At 61.2% G+C, this 21,680-nt stretch overlaps 3 protein-coding genes across 4 annotated transcripts; 1 reads left to right on the top strand and 2 right to left on the bottom strand.

Annotated features, from left to right (window-relative positions):
- Positions 1–1,380: 1,380 nt before the first annotated feature.
- Positions 1,381–6,593, bottom strand: LOC123349276. Its single transcript, XM_044987201.1, has 6 exons — positions 6,401–6,593; positions 4,342–4,449; positions 3,741–3,880; positions 3,183–3,279; positions 2,894–3,018; positions 1,381–2,461 (listed from the first exon to the last, which is right to left on the bottom strand). The coding sequence occupies exons 1-6, from the start codon at positions 6,483–6,485 to the stop codon at positions 2,285–2,287; spliced, it is 732 nt and encodes a 243-aa protein (XP_044843136.1). The 5' UTR covers positions 6,486–6,593; the 3' UTR covers positions 1,381–2,284.
- On the top strand, positions 4,609–15,200 carry SPATA2L (spermatogenesis associated 2 like). 2 transcript variants are annotated; one of them, XM_044987200.1, is made up of 4 exons: positions 4,609–4,672; positions 5,603–8,830; positions 9,878–10,184; positions 11,213–15,200. In XM_044987200.1, the coding sequence occupies exons 3-4, from the start codon at positions 9,879–9,881 to the stop codon at positions 12,353–12,355; spliced, it is 1,449 nt and encodes a 482-aa protein (XP_044843135.1). In that variant the 5' UTR covers positions 4,609–4,672; positions 5,603–8,830; position 9,878; the 3' UTR covers positions 12,356–15,200. The 2 variants fall into 2 exon arrangements, with proteins under 2 accessions (XP_044843135.1, XP_044843134.1); XM_044987199.1 differs by having other exon boundaries at positions 5,603–9,334.
- Positions 15,201–15,226: 26 nt separating this feature from the next.
- On the bottom strand, positions 15,227–21,317 carry CDK10 (cyclin dependent kinase 10). Its single transcript, XM_044987198.1, has 14 exons — positions 21,164–21,317; positions 19,762–19,834; positions 19,328–19,399; positions 19,041–19,143; positions 18,763–18,844; positions 18,083–18,150; positions 17,804–17,856; positions 17,608–17,677; positions 17,380–17,439; positions 16,983–17,106; positions 16,773–16,912; positions 16,140–16,192; positions 15,937–16,058; positions 15,227–15,268 (listed from the first exon to the last, which is right to left on the bottom strand). Exons 1-13 carry the CDS (start codon positions 21,305–21,307, stop codon positions 15,955–15,957), a joined length of 1,146 nt encoding a protein of 381 aa, XP_044843133.1. The 5' UTR covers positions 21,308–21,317; the 3' UTR covers positions 15,227–15,268; positions 15,937–15,954.
- Positions 21,318–21,680: the final 363 nt, after the last annotated feature.

Below are 21,680 nucleotides of genomic sequence, written 5' to 3'. Positions count from 1 at the left end.
ATGGCCGTGGGCAAGGAGGCGTGGGGCTGCCTGGCCCTGCATCAGCTCAGCAGTGCTGGGCTGGCGCAGGGCATGGATCAGAAACCCCCTGAACCCCGCAGGCCAAAGTGGTGTGAGTCAGTGGGTGGCGCCCCCCTCCTCCCCCCCGAGCTCACCAGAGCAGGCCCAGCCCCTGTGGCTAATGAAGGGAGAGGTGCTGGCTGAGGCAGGGAGGGAGCCAGCCAGGCTTGTAGCAGCAGAGGAAGGGACTCGGGCCAGCCTGTTACTGCTCGTCCGGCTGGAGGTGCAGGGCCCAGGCCGAGCTGGGTGCCAATGCAGCTGCTTTCTTGTCCACTCTGCCCCCCTCAGCTGGGAGCCCCTCGCCCAGGGGCGCGAGGGCTGGGAGGAGCGTGGGGGTGAGGAGCAGGCTGGCGTTAGTGACGGCCTGGTGCCCAGGTCAGAGCGCGTGTGTGCGCATTTCCCCGGCCAGCTGCTGGGGGCAGAGCACATGGCGGGGCCCCATGGACACCCTTGCAGGTGCCCCGTCCTGGGGCAGGGGACCATGCCACACCTCAGGGCGGTTCCTTCTAGCCATCGTCCACCCGGGGCCTGGCCAGGGGAAGGGGGCAGCAAGAACTGGTCACTCTCAGGGTCCAGGGGGCCAAGGCCCCAAGGCGGGAAGTAAACGAGTGTGTGAGCAACGTCGGCTGGCCTGGCGCCTGCTCCCCTGGGCCCTGCATTGCACCCTGGGCAGCCGAGGCCAGGCCCGCAGCTGCTAGGGGAGGGATGCTGGGCCTCGGAAGGCAGCAGCTATCAGCGCTGTGCTCTGCCTTGGGGCCTGAGGAGCTGGCGCAGGGGGTGTTGACAGCCATTGGGACAGCAGGTGGCCACCCTCTGCCTCCATTGCATCAGCCCGACCAGAGCCTCTGCAGCCACCTGCGTGGGCTGGTCGTGTCCTCACGACAGAGCTGCCGGGGGCTGGGGAGTGTTTCTCTGGGCTGAGGCGCTGGCCCATTTCTCCAGGCTGCAGGGAGTGGGGCGCTCCCCACCCCCGCCGGCCCTGCCCCCCGTGCCCGGTGTGGCGGGGAGGGCTCAGCGCGGAGGGGCAGTGGGCAGAGCAGCCAGGCACTGGCGAAGGTGATGAGGATTCGGAACGAGCCCTCCTTGGGGCCGGGGAGGGGCCGGGGAGTGTCTTGCTACCCCTCCTGTCATTCTTCCAGAGCCCCCCAGGCTCGCCCAGGCCTCACCCCAGCCAGGGCCCTGCCTCATTCTGGCCTGGAGCAGCCCCTGCTCTGCTAGGCCTGCGCTGTGGTGCCCCTCGCCCCCATGCCCGAGCTGCATCCCTTTGCTAGGCCTGGCAGGGGCGTCTCAGGCAGGAGCAGACTCCTGCTGGCGCAGTGACACGGGACGGTGTTGGTACAAATAATGTTTATTCAAACATGCAGGACCACGAGACATCTACGGGGAGCACAGCGCCAGGCGGAGGTAGGCAGACAAGGTGCCTGGTGCCAACTGGAGCATGTGACTTCTCAGAGCTTCGCTGTGATGGAGAAACCAACAACAGGGTCCGGGGCCCAGGGCTGCACGGCTCGCGCGCACCCTGAGCTCCCCTGCTGTAGGGATGGGACACTGAGCAAGGGGCCCGCCGCTGGTTTGCAATAGCTGGGAGAGGCGTGCGGAGGAGAGAGCAGCGTGGAAGGGGCCTGATAACATCGCAGCCTCTGAGAGGTGGAGGGGACGTAGGGCAGGCTGGGGAGGGCAGGCCGCTCGCTGGCTGGAAGGATGGACCTGCCCAGCTGGGCACGACTCACCAGGCAACTGGCTGGAGAAGGAGCTGAAATGTGGGGCTTGCCCTATGGCTGCTGGGGACCCCAGGGCGAGCAGGGTGCTTGGGGCTGGCTCCCCCCTCCGCTAGGGCCACGGCTGCTCCTCACAGAACTGCCTGCTGCCCCAGCCTGAATTCCTGCCAGGGCTTGGGAGCAGAGGTGCCAGCCAGAGCAACTGCTCGTTCCTCCCCTTTGCCGCTGGGCCAGGGAGGAGAGAATGGGGCTTAGAGAGGAGAGGGTCCTGGCTCCCCAGCAGGGAAAGGAGGCATCAGCTGCTCTCGCTAGGCGGTGAGCAAGAGCACAGAATGACGCGGTGCTGTCCGTGCCGGCGGCTCCAGGGCTGGCAAGGCAGCTGCCGCTCAGAGTCAAGTCCCATCCTGGCCGGGGACCGGAGCATGGGGCAGATGTACCCAGAAGCCCTGTACAAGGGAGCAGGGGGACCAGAAGTGGACACAGCTCGAGAGGGCTTTGCAAAGGCCTCAGATCTTCCCTTCTAGGGTCAGGGTCTTCAGGTCGGCTGGCGAGCGGGCGCACAGCACGGCGTGGGAAACGCTCCCCTTCTCCACCAGGGAGGCCACTGCCTCGCCCACCTCCAGGTGACTCACGTAGCCGGGGCGCAAACGCTCCGGGGTCGCCACCCCCATGTCAATCTTCACCTGCAGGGGAGAGCGGAGCCAGTTACGCCCAGGCCGTCCACCACCGGCTGGCCAGGAGGGGGTGCCCTCACCCTGGGTAGAGTGGAGCAGAGTCCCTCGCCCGCGTTAATACCCACAAACCTGCCCCAGCTGCAAGGGGCCCCCTGTTACTTGTATCCTCCTGGAGCAGGACCCCACTGAGCCAGGCCCTGGCCAGACACACGGAGGGCCTGGGCTGCCCGAAGGGGCTGTCGAGCAGCAGCTCTGGGCACTTTTGCTGACCTACATGAGACGCCAGCCAGTTGGGGCTAGCACCAGGTCAGCAAGGGGGCCAGGCCTCACTGGGCTCTGCTCCATCCCCCTCCAGACCCCAGCGAGCAGGCTCCTGGAGAGGCGGCAGGGAGAGCTGTGAGTGCCCCTCCACCCCACCCACCCCGGCCAGGGGGCACTGACCTCGTTCAGCTTGCAGGGCACGTCTGGGTACTCCTCCCGGACCACCTGGCAGAAGGCCAGTGCGCCCGCAGCCCCCAGCGTCAGGAACCCTGTGCCTGGCATGAGGAGACGCTCACCGGCCCCTCCTGAAACAGAGAGCGCCCGTTGGCCGCGAGAGGGCGGGGGATGCACACAAGGCCTCCTTGCAGCCCCGGCTTACCAGAACCCACAGCCGGCCGCATGGTAGCCCCTGCTGACCCAGTCAGCGGCGAGGGGCTCTCCCGTTGCCGGGGGCTGGGCCTCCCCTCACCTGTGATGAAGGTGTAGGAGCCGCTGGGGTTCTCCTGGACCAGAGGGAAGAATGCTTTCCAGGATGTAAAGGTGCTCAGCAGCAGCGTTTCCAGGACCTGGGGGGGGACCACAGGTCAGACACCACTGTTTTCTTTCCTGCAGCCGCATCCCACCTCCCTACCCCCATCATGCCTCTGCTGCAGGCTGCTGATCTGTGCATCCCGAGACAAGGCCCAGGGCCAACAGGGACTGGCTGCGGCCCCGGGGATGGCCGCCCTTTGGAGACAGCACAGCACTCCAACACGGCGACCCCCCTAACCCAGCTCTGGGTAAGCCAGTCCTCAGCCCTGTCCTGGGACAGAGCCTGGGGTCGCGGCTGTTCCCTTCCCCAGGGGCCGAACCTCTTGTCTCCACGGCGCTTCCAGCGGCTACTGTCCTGAGGCCTTGCACAGGGTGGCACTACCTGGCTGCGGCTTTACAAGAGCACAGTGGAGTCTAGACCCCAGCCTAGCTCCCTCAGCATCCCCGCTGGCCCGCCTCCTCCCCAGAGCCAGCTGCATCACCTGCCCACACCCACCCGGTGAAGCTCCTGCAGCGTCTGAGTGTGGGGGGGCCCTCCTTGCCACCAGCTGAAGCCCAGCGACGACACCACGTCCGTGACCTTGCCAACGCTCTTCAGCAGGGCTTCCTTGGCGGCTTCCGCTCCCTCCTCGGACCCTGGAAGGATTTCAGCAGCGAGTGATGCCCCGGCACTGGGCCCAGCACTGCGACCGCAAGGGGCAAAGAGAACGTCCTGCGGGCAGAACCCAGCCCTGCCCTCGCTGCAGAGGGGTCCACGCAGGAGGGTCCTGGCCCATGACATGTCTCTATCTCTGGGCGAGGTGCCTTGCCCGCTGGGCCTTGCTCGGGCATAACGAGCTGAGTGGAGCTGGGTGCAGCAACATGCTCCTCTAGCACAGAGCTCCCAACGTGCAACAGAGGCCAGCTGGCTTGAGCACTCCTCGCGGGCTCTTGCTCTCCTCCAGCGGGGGAAGCCCTGGACTAAGGGGCTCCCTGGAGGGACAGCCTGACACCAAGTGTCTCCCCTGGGCACTGCTATGAGCCCCACAGCTCCTCGGCCAGCGTCCCTGGGAATCCTGCCGGCAGAGCTGCAGGCTGGGCCCGGCCACATGCCTTACCCACGTCCCCGATGAGCGTGTGCAGACGGTCACGGGTCGGCGCTGGCACAAAGCTTTTCAGTTTCTCCAGCCTGCTTCCATCGCGGGAGACGACAGCGACTCGGAAACCTGCCAGCAAGAGGGTGTCGGGGAGATGCGGCCCGAAGCGTCCTGCAGCCGGCTGGAAGGGAGCTCGCGAGCACGGCCCCTTGGTCCCCAGCACACAGAGCCTCTGCCCAGCACTTCCTGGAGCCTCGCACACCAGCATTGTTGGGTTAGCAGGGAGGGGTCGCGGCTTGTCCCGCTGGGCGTCCCAGGGACCAGGCCTGAGGTGGCAGCGCAGCTTGTGTTGGTGAGTGAGGGAGTCTCCGGAAGCAGGGACAGTACCCTGGGCTAGGGAGGGAGGGAGGCTCCAGGCCTCCATTCCCTGCTCTGCCGCGGCTCCTGGCCCCGTTGAATCTCCATCTCCCAGCTGAGGGAGGGGTGATACTGACGCTCCTCCTGTAGCAGTACATCAGGAGAGCTGGGGTGAGGGCAAGCTGCTGCGTGCTCCGGGCTAGCACAGGGGTGCGGGGAGGCCCTGTGAGCCGGGGTGATGGAAGGAGCGTGTGTAAAGCCAGACCCTTCGCCTTCCCCTCTTGCAAGGGAGCTGCTCTCCCTGTCTCGTGTGACCCGCCCAGCACCCAGGCCCGGGGTGAGCCGCAGCCTTGCGCACACAATGCCATGTCACGGGGCCTGCGCTCAGGGCAGATCACTTGGTGGGGAGGGGGAACTGCCCCAGTGGCCTGCTTCGCCACAGCTCTGTGCAACATGTGCAAACACGGCTGTGCCAGCGCCACACTGCTCCCACCAACCCCCACCGCAGGCTTCTGGGTGCTCGGCTGGGCGTGGCGCTGTCAGGAGAAAACACCAGAGTCATCTCTCTCTCCCCCATTTATGCTTGCCTCGGCACGTGGCTCTCCCTTCAAACGCAGGGCTGGAAGCAGAGCCGTTCATCAGGGCATCACGCCGATACAGAGCAACAGCTCTGCCCACACTGGGACCCAGCCACCTTCTGCCCGTGGCTCTGGGTGGAGCCTTCTACACATAAAACTACCCCTCGGCTGGAGGGTGCTGGCGTCCTAGAGATATTTAGGGCAAATAGCACCAGAGCCAGGCTGCCGTGGGGTGAGCGCTGGGGATTGGGACCGCCGGGGGGCAGCAGGGTTTACCTAGGCAGCAGGTCAGGCTGGTACCTCTGAAAGGGAGTGGTCCTGATTTCTGCCCTAATCTGGCTTCCCAGGGCACGTACCCTATGCAACAGCAGAAACAGATGGCGGCGAACAAGCCACTGGCGCCAGGGGGCGGATGAGATGGTACCTCCAGCTCTGCTACCTAGGACTCTGCTGCTGGCTCAGGAACGTGGATGCCAGGCTGCAGCCAGGCAGAGAGGAGGCGCAGCATGCAGGTGCAGGGTGCACCGGAGTGCGGAGGGCAGGAAAGCCACCCACCATTGTGCCATCGATGGCAGAATTTGCACAGGCAGCTCCGCCAGGGCACTCGCCCCTCCTGCACGGCCGTGGCTGAGCTGGGAGCATGCGAGCCCCAGCCGGCCCAGGCCCTTTGCTCACTAGGGTGGGGCAGAAGAGAAAGGCTAGGCTGGGCTGAGCAACACATCGGGGCAGCCGGCACCCACAGCAGGTTTCCCCTCACTCACGGGCAAGGTCCTGTTCCCCTCTCCCCAGCAGGGTGCTCTCAACTCAGCTCCACCCCAGAGTCAGCTGGCTGCCTGGCCAGGACACCGCAGCTTTTTGGCCCTGTTGCTGCCCCAGATCTAAGTGTCTGCAATCATCCAGGAGCTGGTAGGGGCTGGTCTCAGCAGGAAGGGACCTGGCGTCACCCACTAGCTGTGGGTCAGGTCCCCAGCACCTGGGGTCTAGTGTGAGTCTTCGCTCACGCCGGGGGGAGAATCCAGCATCGCAGCCAAGGCGAAGCCCACGCTGCCCCTGCCAGCCCGTATGTGGCTGTGGTTAGAAAACAAAATCAACCACCTCCCCATCATCACCTCTGCCAAACGCCCCACTCAGCCGGCTGCCCGTACCTCTCTCCAGCAGTGACTTCACTATCCCGGATCCCACCGTGCCAGCCCCTCCCAGCACCACGACCGCTCTGTCCGAGGCAGACATCCCGCGGCCAGGTGGAGAGCAGGCTAGCGGCAGAGACACGCACAGGCTGTGGTGGCTCCCAGGCAGGGAAATAAGTAGGGAAGGTGCATACCTAGCTCCACCTCCAACTCCCACGGCCACACCCACTGCCCACTTAGCCCCGCCCCCTGCGTCTGCCCCCACCCGTCCTTTGCCTCCTGTCTCACTGTTGCTCGCTGGGTCAGTTGGGACTCAGTGGGCCTGGGACAAACGCCGTCGGGCCACCCTGGATGCCAGCGCCGGGCTGAGTGCCTCGGCCAGTCTCAGTGATGGGGCTCCCACCCCTGCCTCTGGGAGACTCTGCCAGTCTCCTGCCAGTCTCCTGGGTCCATGCCAGCCCTCCCCTCGGTCACTGCCCCCTCCTGGCAGTCATTTAGCCGAGAGCCGTGGCTAGCGAGGTCAGTTCCCTCCCTCTGCCCACCTCGGTGGGTTCCTCGCCAGCGCCGAGGTGCCCAGAGCGAGCGCAGCATGTGGCTGCAGGTACCCAGCGCCCTGTCCACAGTGCCATCTCTTCCTCTCTGCATCGCCTCACTGCCCACTCCCTCTCTCCCCTGCCTGGGCTCTGTGTCCAGCTCCCCCTCTGGGAATGCCCCAGGGAGCTGCCTCTGATCTCAGACTCCTCGTGCATGTCTGACGCCTCCTCTTCTGGGCCGTGCTCTGCACAGACAGCTCCCCGGCACGCCCACTGCTCCCTCCTCGCTCTCTTGGCAGGGCAGCCTCTGACACGGGGCCACCCCGTCCTTTGGGATTCCCCCACTGCGGCACAGCGGGGACTGGGGACTGCCATTGTGTGGGTGCTAACTCGGGGCAGGGTGGGGTTCCTCTACACCAAGACCACCGTCCCGTTGACTCCTTTGCCCTCTGCTCTGCTCAAGCCACAGACCTACCTGCTTCTCACTCCCATTCCCTCCACTCCGGCTTGTAGCTACCACCTCTGGGAGGTCTGCTCCCTGGCTCTACACTCCTTTGGCTCGCCCCTGGCTCCCCATCCACTTCCCTCACCTTAACAGCTTCTCTTGAGCATGAAGAGCAGCCATGAGCCGAGCTCCCTTTCCTCCCCTGCCCAGCCCCATGAGCCTGAACTCTCCGTCAGCCCTCCCACCACTCCGAGCTCTTCGTCACGCCGGCCACACATGCTGCGGCCTGCACTGGAGTCCCGCCAGCTCTCCAGCTCCGTGCCGTGCAGCCCACCTCCTTCCACACAGAGCAGCATAGCCATGTGCCCACAGGCTGCCGTGGGCTCCCTGTGGGCTTCAGGGTCCGGTTCAAAATGGCCCAGCCAACCTCTCTGCTCCTCTTCCAGCTCTCAGTCACCTCCTCTCTGCCCCTCCACCACTGATGGGAGAGCCTTCTCCTCTGTCACTCTTGCCATGTGGAATGGCCTCATGCATCTCTGCAACGGGAATATCCAACCTCTTTGCTCCTTTGTGGGCCCCTCTGCTGCAGGGCACTCTGGGTGGGACCGGCTGCACGATCAGGGCCTGACCCAGGTGTGTGCCACAGACAATCCCTTCCCCCCACCCAGGAATGGGATCAGCAATACCTGTGTTTGGGGCGGGAAGGGTGTCTGTCTTTCAGTGAAGTTAGCACTGCCAGTGCTGGAGCTGGATAGCCCCCTACATCACCCCCTCCAATGTGGGTGTGCTTCCCATGGCCAGGCCGACCTAACATTCCTGCCCACAGCCCCTCCACACCCTGCAGCAGAACCAGCCTGGGACCTGTGCTTTCCGCGGGCCGGCCTGCCTGCACTGCGGGTGCATTAGCACTGGTCTTTGTCTCAGGCAGTGCCCGCTGTGGCAGGCTTGGCCCCGCCCCAGGAGCTCACTATAAAGACAAGGGCAGCTTTAGCCAGCTCCTATGATGCCAGTAGGATGCATCCCAAAGGAATTCTGCAGTGTAGACCAGGGCTGGGGGTGTGACTACTGACCCCAGGGCAGTCTGCCGGACCCTAAATTGCCTGTGAGCTCGACACAGTATTCAATTTCACCAACCAGTTCTCAAGTGTAAACCCCTCAGGCACTAGAACCACCTTAACAAGGAGTCAGACAGTCCCCCTGGCTGCCCCGCTCTGTCTTGCCACCCAGGTGAGCCTGCCTTTGTGACAGATGGGCCTTTACACCAAGGATCAGCAATAGTCAGGTCGAGGTGAGTCACTAACCCACCCCCAACTGCACGGCAGATCTCACCCCAAAGACAACGCTTGTAGCCAGTCCTAGAATAATCCCTCTCAAGATTTATTATGTAGGACAAGGAAACAAGACAGGTATTGACAAGGCCAAAGCAGCAAGACACACACACAAATGAGTTCCAGTTGTAAATTTCAGAAGGTAACAGACGCTTGTATGCTCAGCAAGCTCGGTATGTTCTCCAGGGCTAACCCCGGCCAGCCACTGGGCAGCTTCCCTTACGCTTGGTGATCTTTGCCTCTCACAGTGCAGGCAGCATGAAGGCACAGATCCTTCTTCCGATCCCGTCTCACCCTGCTTGGAGCTGCAAACTCCGCTGCTGGGAGGAATTCACTTGCAGGCCCGGGGCATGGGCGGGACAGGGGTGTGGGAAGAAGCCCAGCCCGGCCCCCCTCTCTGGGCTCCGCAGGGGTCACACGGGGAACCAGGCCTCCCTGCAGCTCCCCGCCCCCGGCCACTGCCTAGCCCAGGGCCCCCCGGCCATACAGGCCGCCTGGGCCGGCAGGGAGGGGGTTAACCCACCAGTGGGCGGGGCGCCGGGAAGCCACGCCTCTCAGCACGTGACCTCCGCTGGCCAGGGGGCGGAACGGGAGGAAACCGGAAGTTGTTGCCCGGCGGAAGAGCGGAGAGACCGTGGGCCGGCAGGTGAGTGGTGCGGGGGGGGGCCTCCGCCCCAGCCCCCCCTTACCCCACCAAAGGGGGCAGGGCCTGTCTCAGCCCCGCCCCTTACCCCAAGGATGGGGGAGGGGTCTCTGTCTCCTCCCCCTTTACCCCATAGGCTTTGGGGGGGGTCTCCATCTCTGCCCCTCCCCCCTTCGCCCCCTATCGCGGGGGAGGGGCTGGGTATGTCTGTGTATCCAGGGTGTCTTCGGGGGTGACAGGATAGCCCTGGAGGGAGAGGCCGAGGGTTGGCCCCACCCCTCCCAGCCCCTTCCCCAGGCAGGGCCCTGGCTGCTGAGCAGAGGAGCAGAACAACCCCCCCAGGCCCGGGAGTGGCTGGCAATGAGTGAACCGCTAAGGGGGGGAGGGAAGCCGGCCTGACTCTCAATGGGGGAGTTGGAGCCGGGCGGGGCAGGGCAGGGCAGAGCTGCCCCTGTTTAGGTTGCACAGGACTCTCCGGTGGCCCTGGGTGGGTGCTGCCTTTCGTGGGCTCTTAGCCACTCACCCCTGCCCTCTCCGCGGCTCTAGGATGGGCTCCAGCTCCCTGGTGCAGCAGAAGTACCGGAAATGTCTGGAGAGGGATTTCCGAAGGGGCCACTCGGGGGTCTGCACTGACCTGGCCCTGAGGGAGTGGCTGCGGCAGCACCTGCTGGCAGATCCGGAGCTGCACTACGCCCTGCGGAATGACGTCTTCGCCACGCTCGCCAGCAGCCTTCGGGGATGGGACGCCCTGCCCTTGGCACTCAGGGGGCTGGCCAGGGCCTTTGAGGTCCTTGAGCTGGCAGCTGTCAATCTGCACCTCCTCCCTTGGCGCAAGGAGTTCAGCACAATCAAGGTGAGCATTGGTGTGTGGTCATGGCGCCGCCTGGCTGCACCGCTGTCTCTCTTGGGCATGCTGGATAGAGACGGAGCTGCTGAAACCGTGTGCAGGGGCCATTCTGAGCAAATCACTGAAGAGAGAGAGGGTCACTCCAGGGACTTCAGCACAGATTCCCTGGGGTGCAAATTCCCCAGGGGAATAGAATATTCAGGCCAGTCCCTCGTGTAGCTGATGATTACACTCGTGCCCAGACAGATCTGGGATTTGTTAAAGAGACCCACCCCCTCACTGGGAGCGGCGCGGTCTAACCCCAGGACGGGGAGTCAGGAATGATCCTTCCTGCAGCAGCATAGGTGTGTGTTGGGCCTTTAGACAAAGGGATTCCACCACGATGGAAAGCCCGCCTGTGCATGTGTGGCCCCGAGTGGCTAGAACACAAAGGGGCAGAGGTACTTCATCTCTGGGCAGCGTCACTGTGTGTGTGGCCGTCACACAGTCTCGGGTTCAAGGTGATTGGGACAGCCACAGAAATGGGCCGGGGGCTCAGGGCTGTGTAGGACCTGGGACTAGCTAGTTCCTTGATGCAGTGGGTCGTGTCTCCAAAGGAACCCCAGTGCAGCAGGGGCAGGTCCCTGAGGCACCCGCAGCAGATGTTAGGAAGGTGAACGAAGGTGAGGAGGGGCACCGCCCCGGTCTGACTCCGCTGCCTTCCTGGGAGTTGAATTTCCTGCCCTGCCTGGCAGGCCCGGGAGCTGTGGCATCCTCTGGTGGCTGTGCTGCCTGGAGCGCCCTCCCCACTGGGGCAGGCTGGAGGCTAGTGGTGGCCTGCGGTGACTGTGCTTTGGGCTGTTGGGCGGGGGCTGAGAATTCAAGGTGCTCTCAGACTGCCGTGGGCTTGGTGGTGCTGATTGCAAACAGGGTGGCTAATTGCTCGTTATGTCAGTGTTTGTGGGGTGCAGGCGGGGTGGTGAGGTCGCCGGGTTAGACTGGCTGGGAGATGGCCAGCTGCGTGCTCAGCAAATAACGCGGCGCTGCTGTTGCAGATGTTCTCGGGGGTGTACGTGCACTCCCTGCAGGCGGCGCTGTCAGACAGTGACATCGCAAAGAGCTTCCACAGGATGGGATATGTGAAGAGAGATGACCATCACCTCGTGGTGTCCCAGCCACCCCCGGGAGCTGAGCTCGTCCAGGCTGCCTGCGGCTTCTTTGCAGCAAGGGTGGAGTGTGAGATCCTGGGGGAGATCCTGTGGCAGCTGGAGCCATGCCAAGTGTCTGCTGAAGACCTGCTCCAGGTGCGGAGGGGCACCAGGGACCTGCATGACTGTGTGGAGAAACTACAGAGACTTGCTAGATGGCCGAAAGGCAGAGAGCCCAGAGCCACGGCAGCTCCTGGCTGTGCTGAAAGCATTGATCTCTATGGGGCTGAGCTGCAAAGCCCAGAGGCTGCGACCCTGTACAGTGACCCCATGGGAGCCAGGCTGCAATCACCCCCATGGGCTTTGTCCTCCCGGGAGCTACACAGGCCTCCCATCTGGGAACAGAGCCCCACCCTGTGGGGTGAGGCTGTTGGAGTACCTGGTCCTGAGGATCTCGGGGGAAACGAGGGAAGGATCTGGGAGAACCGGGGGACTAGTGAATCTGGCCAGGAGCAGCCTTATAGAAATGGGCCCAACTCAGAGGCTGCCGCCTTCTCTTTTATCTCCTTAAGAGGGGAGCTTAGCAAGATCAGTGACTCAGTCTCTCCTGAGACCACGGGGAGCACAACCCCGTCCCTGAGCTCCCCTTCTGACACTGCAGTGCTCAAGCCACACGGGGCAGCAAGCTGCCTAATGCCCTGCTCTGCTGGCAAGGTTATGCTCTCAGAGTGCAGAACTGCCAGATTCTTGCCCATGGCTACAGAGACACCATGGGAGCTGCTGCCTGCTGCCCCACGGCTAGAGAGCAGCGAAAGGGAAGTGCTGGAGTCACCCTGCTACCAGCTGCATTCATGCCTGATCCGAGGTGCTCTCCCCTCCTACTGCTGTGCCACATGCTGCCTGCTCCACGCCAGCGGCTGTGATGCCTTGCAGACCTGCAGGAGTAGCCATTGCATGCAGGAGCTGCAGAGTGAGCAGCAGAAGCTCCTGTGGTTACGGAGGACCCAGGTGGACATGCTGCTGAAAGAAGGCTCTGGGGCTCAGCCCTAGCTACAGGACGAGCTGCCTCCCCAGTGCCTGCAAATGCTGTGGGATGTGTCAACCAAATCCTACCTCTGGGGGAAGCATCAGGACTTGCCTGATGACACCTGGTTCTGTTCTAGGGGAAGCCTCTAGTGGCAGAGCTGATTTCCTCCCCCTACCCCGCTACAGCAGTGCTCTGTAGAGACTCGCCCCAGATCCTCCTCTGCTGTAGCTGCCTACGATAACCCTGCCCTACATTCAACACTACTACTCTTCCCTCCCAACTCCCATAAGCCAATTCCAGGGATTGGCCTCCGCTGGGTCTCTGGCATGATCTCCTGGCCCTGCTTAGTCACAGCTCTAGCTTCCCGAGGAGCAGGGGCCTCTTAGCTCACAGGCTTCTCAGAACAGCCTGAAATATTGGACCTAGGTACGGACAAGGAGAAATGAGAGACTTGCTGTTTTTCAAGCGATTCCCTTGAGTTGGTGGAAGGATGCTGCTCTGTCCAGGTGCTCTGTGGCATGGCCCATGTGGACAGCTCTGCCCCTGCCCCAGGAGGGAAGCACAGATGAACTGTCCACCAAAGGCCAGCCATGAGAGGAGAGATGGCGGCTTGGGGGAAGATCTTGTGCTGGTTCTACCCATTGCTGCTCAGGCTGACTGGTCTTAAGGTTCTGGGTGGGACAGAAGGTGCCCAGGGGAAGAAGTGTCTGGGTTTAGGCGGGGCCCTGGCTCCTCCTGGCAGTGGGTGTTTGAGCTAGAGCAGCTTTTGCCCCAGACTGATGGGTCATATGGAAATGACAGATGCTTTGAGCTGTGTGCATCTGCCCATTGTTGGGTGATGTGTCTCCCGCACCCTGCCTGCCTCAGCTGCCCTGGGCGAGCTGACAGCCTTCACAGAGTTAGCAAGCTAGGCTCTTGCCCTGCAGTATCCCCTACTACCAAATTCTTGTCCTCGTGAGCGCCGTGGCACTTGGGGTTCTCCACAATCAATGGTTGCTGGAGCTTTGGAGGAAGGGTTACACTGTTAGTCCCATGGGATGCAGTGCAGTAGGAGTTCCCTTGTCTGATGCTCTAGCTCCTTGGTCAGCAGAGCCTTAGGGATTCAGTTCCCATCTCCCCAGGGCTCAGCTCTGATGTCTCAGGCCCCTATTCCTCTGCCTAGGTCCCTGCTTGCACCTTTCCTGGGTGCTTTTGGGCACAGCAAAGCTTCTCCTTCCTGTATCAAGGGTTAAGTGGAGTGGGCACTGGCTCCTGGAAATGACAGCCAATCCCCTCCCCCTGTGCACATGCACACAACCCAGCTGGAAACTCAAAGGCAGCAGAATGCTGGACCCAGGAAAGCCAAAAAGGGAGCTGCCTGCTGCTGCTGCCTGGGGGGAAGGGGGCCATGTCCCTCTCTTGCTACGCTGTTTAGAGCAGCAGTGCCAGGGCTCCTGGCTCACACTCAGGGAGGGGAAGCTGAGAACACTGGGGATGGCCCCCAGTTTCAGTGTGAGGTGGCTGGAATCAGTGCCAGCAGCCAGGCACTAAACAGAGCCCCCCTGAAAACCCACCCCAGGTGAAATCCAGTGGTGATGAGTGCTGTACCTTCCAGGGCACCGGGAGAGTGCGCAATAGGATGGCACCCCCGCCTTTCAGATGGCCCACTGGCCAAGTACCCCAGCCCCTCTGGCTGGGTAAGGCCCCCTTCCCAACTCAGCTCTTGCTGGTAACCCTCACCTCATCTCTGCTCGACTCAGAACAAAGAAAGAATGTTGTCTATCACCTCCACAGTTACCTAATAAAGTGTTTTTCTTTCTAGCCTGGTATTCTGGCTCCCGGGCAGGGTGTGGGAGCTTATCCTATGCCACACAAATTCCACCTGCCCATTACCAGGGGCTCTTGCTTCAGACTTTCATGTCCTTAACTCGCTGATGGTGGTGGCTCATTAACAGAGGGTGATCTTGTTAAGAAGCTCCAGGCAATGACGGGTAGAGGGGAAACTGTGACTACCCAAGCTGCTGAGGGTGCCGTGTGTCACAGCAGAATGAGTCAGAAGCCTTGAGATCTCAGCCCAAGACCAGCAGGATTGGCTCAGGCCCCTGTGGGGGTGGCACAGCTCCTGGAGGAAGTGATGGCACTGCTGCCGTACACTGGCTGAGGGGAGAGCACCTGCAGCTGGGGTTTTCCAGCTGGGCTGGGAACGTTTGTCATTGCGGCCCCAGGGTGCTCGGAGGGGGGAAGAGTTCTGAGCTAGGTCACTACATTGTGCTTCCAGGACTCTGCGCTCCCCGTCCTGTGCAGCGTTAGGTGACGGGAGAGCTGTGACATGCTACACACAGCAGCCATTCCTCCCTTGTGCTGGGCCGGCTGCCTCGGGTAAACAGGAGAGCAGCGCTGCAGGACTATCCATTACAGCTGACACTCACACGACATTTTATTGAGGGCAGGATCACAATGAGGAACAAAGAACCAAGGGACTTTTCTAAGTGCAGCTTCCAGCTTGTAACAAACCCAGCAGCCATTCAGGGTCAGGCAGAACCTCTTGCCCCGGCTGCTCACCTAGCTCAAGGTTCTTTTCAGCCCATAGGAATGTGTTCACACATTGCCCTTCCTTGGAGCTTCTGCCAGGGGCTGGTGATGGGCCACTGGCACTGGGTGGAGAGGGGCGCAGGATAGATACGAAGTTTGCCCTGACTGCTCTCTTGGTGCAAAGATGATAGAACAATCCACAGCCCTCGAGCGTGTCTCCAGCAGCTGCATTTGAGTGGAAGTTCGGGATACCGTCCTCCTAGGCAGCGCTGGACCACCCAGCAGGAGGCACCCTGAGAATATCGACAGGTCAAGAGGAGCCTGTACTGCGTCTGCCTTGGGTCCTATAGCAGCTGGTTACAAGTTTTGGATGTTACAAGTTACTCTGTTTTGGATGTTCCCTTTATCCGCATCTTTGTCCAAACCTTAAACAGAAGAAGGCATGTTGAGGAGTGGGAGTGAGTAATCACACAGACTGGCTGAGGCTGTTGCCATTGTGGAGAACACCAGCTTCTGGGGAGTAGGGTGGGAACGTAGAGTCCTCCAAAGCATGGCCTGAGCCCTGTGGGGCCTGGGAGAACCACATGCTGCCTTAGAGGCAGCGGAGCTGGGCCCCGGGCGGGGAGTGCTGCGGACCACATGCTCACTCACCCCCAACGCATGGCGACCCGGGCAGCCGTTGGGCATGAGAGTCTGCACATAAAAACAAACCAAACTTCCCAGGGACCAACTCCTGCGACTGAAGAGGCCAATAGGAGGGAGCGGGCACCTTCCAGGGCGAGAGCAGTACATTGACTGGGAGGTGTGTTTCCCCACTCACAGATGGGGCTGTGTCTCTCCCAAACAGGCCAGTACACCAAGGCTCCTCAGCTGGCAAGTAACTGGGAAAACTGGCTCCCAGTCTGCACTCCCAACAGGAGCTAGGCTCCAGTCTTTTGCAAGCGGTTTAACCTGAGAATCCCGGGGCAGAAAGTGAAGTGCTGTGGCCTCCAGTCACCTGTGGTTTTGTCTAGTCCTCATCACAACCCCCTGCCAGGTGTGAAAGTCTCAAGCCAGGAGAGGCCCAACTGGGGCGAGAGAAGATCGTTCTTACCTGGCAGAACGTGCAGCCTCAGGGCTTGCCGCGCTTGCCCTGGCTCTCCGCCCCGGCGCTGGCGGGAGCAGCTCGCTTGTTGCGGTGGTGGGGGAAGGTGGGCATGAGCTCCGGCTCACAGGCTGGGGAGAAGGGGAGAGGAAATGAGTCTCAGGAAGGGCTCAGAGTCCCGTAGGCCCCAATGGCGCAGAGGAGTCACTTACGCAAGGGCTTTTCTTTGAAGTAGGAGCTCTCCAGGCAGTCTCCCGCTGTCGCCCTGGGGAGGCAAACGCAGGTTACAGGAAAAGTCCATCATCTCCCACAAACACTCCCTCTGCTTCTTCAGGAAACCTCTGTACACATGAGACCTTCCTTGCGCCCAAGCAGCTCAGCAAAGCTGTGACCAAGCCACTGCTTTCACTTCCTGTCCAGAGGGCAATGCGCAGTACATCCCACGCTGGGCTCCTCTGCATAATCCCGGAGGCCCAGCGAGCCCAGCGAGCAGTACAACCTGGTCCTATAACGGTCAGACACCCCCATGGTCTTGCGGTAAAGGGGGCAGCAATGCCTGGGGGATCCTCCCCGGGAGCAAGCAGCACTGCAGCTGCAGGAGCTGGCGCTGCTGGTTCGCCTTGATCTGCTCGATCCTCAGGGGAGAAGCTGATTACAGGGGTTGCCCAGTGCTTCCTGGGAGCTGACAGCTCCCCCACGCACTGCAGCTGTTTACCCCCCAGGGGAACAGCCCTGCCTGGCGGGAGGGTGGCAGGAGCCACACCCACCCCATACACTGAGGAGCCCGGGCCCCACATCACACTGGCAGTTCCATGGCCTGCGCTGGGCTGCAGATGGCTCTTTACCTCTTCCTGGGGTCATACATGAAGAGGAAGTTGAGCAGGCGAAGCCCAGCCTCCGACAGCCATGGGAACTTGTGCTTGAGGTTGTTGTAGGGCTGCTTCCGCAGGGTGTACTGGCTCACTAGGGGCAGCTTGGAAAAGCCCTGGGGGGAAGGAGACATGCGAGGGTCAGGGAGAGTGTGGCAGGGTGGGGGATGCAGAGCGAGCACTTACTGGCCAGATGTTTTCATTGGGCGTCCCCAGCAGCTGCACTATCAGGTCAATCTGGTGGATCTCCGAAGTGCCTGGGAGTAACGGCTTGTGGGCCAGCAATTCCGCGAGGATACATCCCACTGCCCTGGGGAGGGAATAGGCCTCCTGGGTTAGTGGGAATCAGACGCACAAATCCCTTGCAGCAGACTCCTCCTCCTTTGCCCCCAGCAGCAGATCCCTCCTGTTGCTGTAGACTCACCTTGGCCCTGGTTCAGTACGAGATCTTTATACAGATGGGAACATTGCTTCCTGAAGTACCAAGCTGTTGCCCTGACCCCGGTCAGTCCCCTGGCTGGCCCCCAGCTAGTTCTGCAAATTCCTGCCCAGAGCATTACTCTCCAATACGAGATCCCCTTACCACATATCTATGCCCGTGGTCTGGGTCGTCGTTCCCAGCAGCAGCTCTGGGGCCCGGTACCTGTGCAACGTAATGAATGCAGGAATTACGAATCAGTGGAGCTCCCAAAACTTGTCCAAGATGCTTCCCATTGTCTCATTGACCCAGATTGACTGTAGGGCTGACCCACAGCCTCCGAGGGGGTCCATGATAGGGTGACTCCCTCAGGACTAAGCAGAGCCTACTCACCAGAGGGTGACGACTTTAGGGGTCATTGGTTTTAGTGGCACTCCGTGAGCACGAGCCAGCCCAAAATCCGCTGCAAAGAGAGGGCAGTTTCAAGGTCAAAAAGCAGGCCAGCTACTGCCCTTGCCTCTGCATTGCAAAATGAGAAAGCTGGAAGCATCTCTGGAGCTGCATTAGCAAAGGTGACAGGGGAGCTCACCTATCTTCACGCAGCCTTTATCAGTCATAAGCAGATTAGACACCTTCAGATCCCTGCCATCAGAAAGAAGCCATGATGGTTGTGTTAGAGGCAATGCTTCACAGGGGGCCATTCGATGCTGCCCAAAGTACCTGCTGCTCCAAGAGGGCCTCCCTCTGCCCCACTGAGAGCCAAGGAAACAGCCCAAGTGGCACAGCTGGCTCCCAATGTCCAGTGCATTACCCAGTGCCCCTCCCAGACAATCCCTTTACCCACAGTGCCTTTCACTCCGCCCCTTACCTATGGATGATGAAGTTCTCATGAAGATACTGAAGGCCCTTGAGTACTTGCAAGATGATACACTTCACCTGCAAGCGGTGGGAGACGGGATTAGCAAGACAGCATCACGTTAGTACCTAATATGTCTCTGCATAGGTTCCTACCCTGCCCTCATAACTCCAGTAGCTCAGTGCCTTCCAGTCAAGCATGAAGCAATCTGACTAACAGCTGCTGACAGCTTATGCCCTGGCTCATTTTATGCAGAAGCTCAAGGTCAATGCAAAGCCATGCGCCCTAGTTTGGAGCCCAAGACCCAAAACATTGTAACAACGGGGTTTTCTAACTGCAGTGATGCAGACAGGGTTTAATGCAGGCAGCAGGCAATGCCCCATATCACAAAGGGCCAAGGAGGTTAGATTATTCAACCCTATGCTAGACAGGACAGGTCGTTAAGTTATGATGAAATCAGGTCATGTGACCTGATGACTGGCAGCCAATTTACAGACTGGCATCGGTCTCCCAGTGCCCACCACTAGCTCCACCAACACGACCGCTGCAAACTGCCTCAATGGCCTGGGCTGGAATCTGCATCCTTGGCTGTAGGTTGAGCAGTATGTGCTGGTAGCCTGCTCCCGTTGGTTAGAGCCACAGCACCCTCTTACAGCTGGGAGCGGTAATGCACCGGCACAATCCACCTGTACCTGAGCCTCAGAAAAGGGCGTCTGCATGTTCTCAAGAAGGCTGGCGAGATCCTGTTCGCAGTAACCCATCACCAGGAAAATACTGCAGGAGACACACACCACAGTCAGTCACCTCACTGCAGTTCCACTGTGCTGACCACCCCCACCTCAAGGCGCACTCTCCACCGCCACCACGGGTCATCCAACTACCATGCCTGCCACGGGCAAGGGCAGGGAGAGTACTGTGACATTCCTCCCGAAGGGAGAGCAGTGCAGAGCCAGTACTATGGGACTGTTACCTCTCCAGATGGTTCCCCACGACAACCTCCTTCAACTCCACGATATTGGGGTGCCGAAGCCTCAGAAGCAGGGTGATCTCCCGCAGGCTGCTGATGGGGATTCCTGCAGAGTGGAACTTGAGTCATGCATTGGAACTCCCCCACCAGTCCCCTGGCCTGACCCGAGGCTCTATGTGGCTGTGCAGGGCTAACCGCATTTCTGAAGAAGTGTTTTAAGAGATCCCTCCCCAGCCCTAAAACCCCAGCGCTTCCTAGGAAAAGCAACTCCCCTTCAGCTCTCCCCTTACCATCTTTCTCCTTGTCCATCCGCACCTTCTTTAGTGCCACAATCTCATCCGTCTGGGTATCTCGAGCACGGTCTGAAACAGTAACACACGCCATGTGGTCAGTACCTGGAAGACAAGCCTCACAGCAAAGTGAATGCCTGATCCACCACTGACACCAGTCACCAAGTGAACCATTAACCATCACCTCCCAACACTGGAGGGGGAGGGAGGGTTAACAGTGAAACCCCCTCCAACTGATGTGCTCACCACTGGGGAAGAGACAAGATCCTGGAAGATGGGCTTCAGCCTGTGCTCGGGCTGCCCTTACACCTAGGGACCTGTGCCACTGAGTATTTTCCAGTGGCCTGGGGCATGAGGTATTGCTGTCAACACCCCACACCGCAGGAAGCAAACCAGCTCCCGCTGCTGAAGCCTGCAGCAGATACAACACTTACACACGATGCCATAGGTCCCTTCCCCAATTCGATTCAGCTTCTCAAACTCCTTCACGCTCCGGCACCTTCCCAGCTGAAAGCAGAGAGCCATATCACAGAGCAGCCAGCCCCCTCCCCAGAGCTGTCTTGGGGGCAGTGTTCAATTATTAGGGCTTATGATTTTCATTGTGAAGTTAGATTTATCTGGAGCCCTCCGGAAGCTGGAATATGTCATTGCTGCTAGCCGGACACAGCTGTATTCCACCAGCATGAAACCACCACAAGACAGATGTTCGTTATGGTGCTTAATGCACGGCTGGAAGGCACTCAGCTACTAGGGTGATGAGCACGGTTAACAACTATAGCAGCGGTTCTCAAACTGTGGGTCAGCACCCCCTTTTAATGGGGTCACCGGGGCTGACGTTAAACTTGCTGGGACCTGGGCCCGAAGCCCAAGCCCTTGGTGGCAGGGCTCAGGGTTGGGCTTCAGCCTGGGCTCAGGTTACAGGCCCCCTGCCTGGGGCTTGGACGGGCCCTGGCTTCAGTCCCCCCCGCCCCAGGGTGGTGTAGTAATTGTTGTTGTCAGAAGGGGGCATGGTGCTATGGAGTTTGCGAACCCCTGCACGATAGGTAGAGGAGCTATCTGACAGCGTTACAGCCTCTAGACAGCGAATGTAAGAGCTTCAGAAAGGCCCAGGGCATCATGCTACAAGCAAAGAGTTAGCGTAAGGCTCATGGGAACATTACTGTTTGGACACTATTCTAGCCAACGCTACGCAGGGCAACCTGCCATTGATTTGCTTTGTGAAATGGCATGAGAGCAATGGCGCCCCGTGCCAGCTATCACTGGGCTGTGCCCAGCATCTGGTCACATGTTCCCAACTCTGTGTTTGCAAACACACGTGTCATTTCCATGCATCGTTACCGCCACTGCGCATGGAAACGTGGGAACTGAATTGTGATCAAATGTCAGGCTGTCACTGCCGTGATTTCCACAGCCTGGAGGTCTCCCTCCTTCTCCCCACCGCACCCTGCCCCAGCCGTCCCTCCTTCACCCCTCCCCATTCACTCTACCCCGCCCCTCCTTCCCCCACTCCCCCCTGCCCCACCCTTCCCCATTCACCCCTCCCTACCCCTCCTTCCCCACTCTCCCCGCCCCATTCATCCCTCCTTCCCCACTCTCTCCTGCCCCACCCTTCCCCATTCACCCCGCCTTCCCCCACTCCCCCCTTCCCCACCCCTCCTTCCCCACTCTCCCCGCCCCATTCACCTCTCCTTCCCCCACTCCCCCTTCCCTACCCCTCCTTCCCCACCCTGCCCCATTCACCCTCCCCCACCCTGCCCCATTCACCCCTCTTTCCCCCCCAGGCGCCACAGGGGGGCGCTGCCTTAACCCTTTCGCGCTGGGCCCACGCCCGCTCACCCTGTCCACGGCGGGAACCGGGAAGAAGCCCCCGCCGCGCAGGCGCTTTAGTCGCAGCACTTCCGGCTCCTGCTCAGGGCAAGCGGCCTCCGCCATGATTCCCGTCCCCGGGGGGGTGGAGCCGCGCGCTTCACCACTGCGCATGTGCAGCGCCCCGTGGCTCTTCACCGCACCGGCGCAGTACCCTCCCCTCAGAGTCTCTAGCAACGGTTGCTATGCAGGGCCTGCTGGCTAAGGGCCGACCGGGGGCTGCTGGGGGGAATCGGGGATGGCCCCGCGGGGGTGGGGAAGCGCCCCAGTGAGCAATGGGGAGGGGGCCCTGGTGGGGAGTGCCCCAGTGAGCAATGGGGAGGGGGGCGGTGATCGGTGGGGAGGGGGCCCTGGTGGGGAGTGCCCCAGTGAGCAATGGGGGGGGGGCGGTGATCGGTGGGGAAGGGGCCCTGGTGGGGAGTGCCCCAGTGAGCAATGGGGGTGGGGGTGATCGGTGGGGAGGGGGCCCTGGTGGGGAGTGCCCACG

Source organism: Mauremys mutica, chromosome 14, assembly GCF_020497125.1.
Source record: "Mauremys mutica isolate MM-2020 ecotype Southern chromosome 14, ASM2049712v1, whole genome shotgun sequence".
Taxonomy (NCBI): Eukaryota; Metazoa; Chordata; order Testudines; family Geoemydidae; genus Mauremys; species Mauremys mutica.
This window is presented reverse-complemented; position numbering and strand designations above follow the sequence as displayed.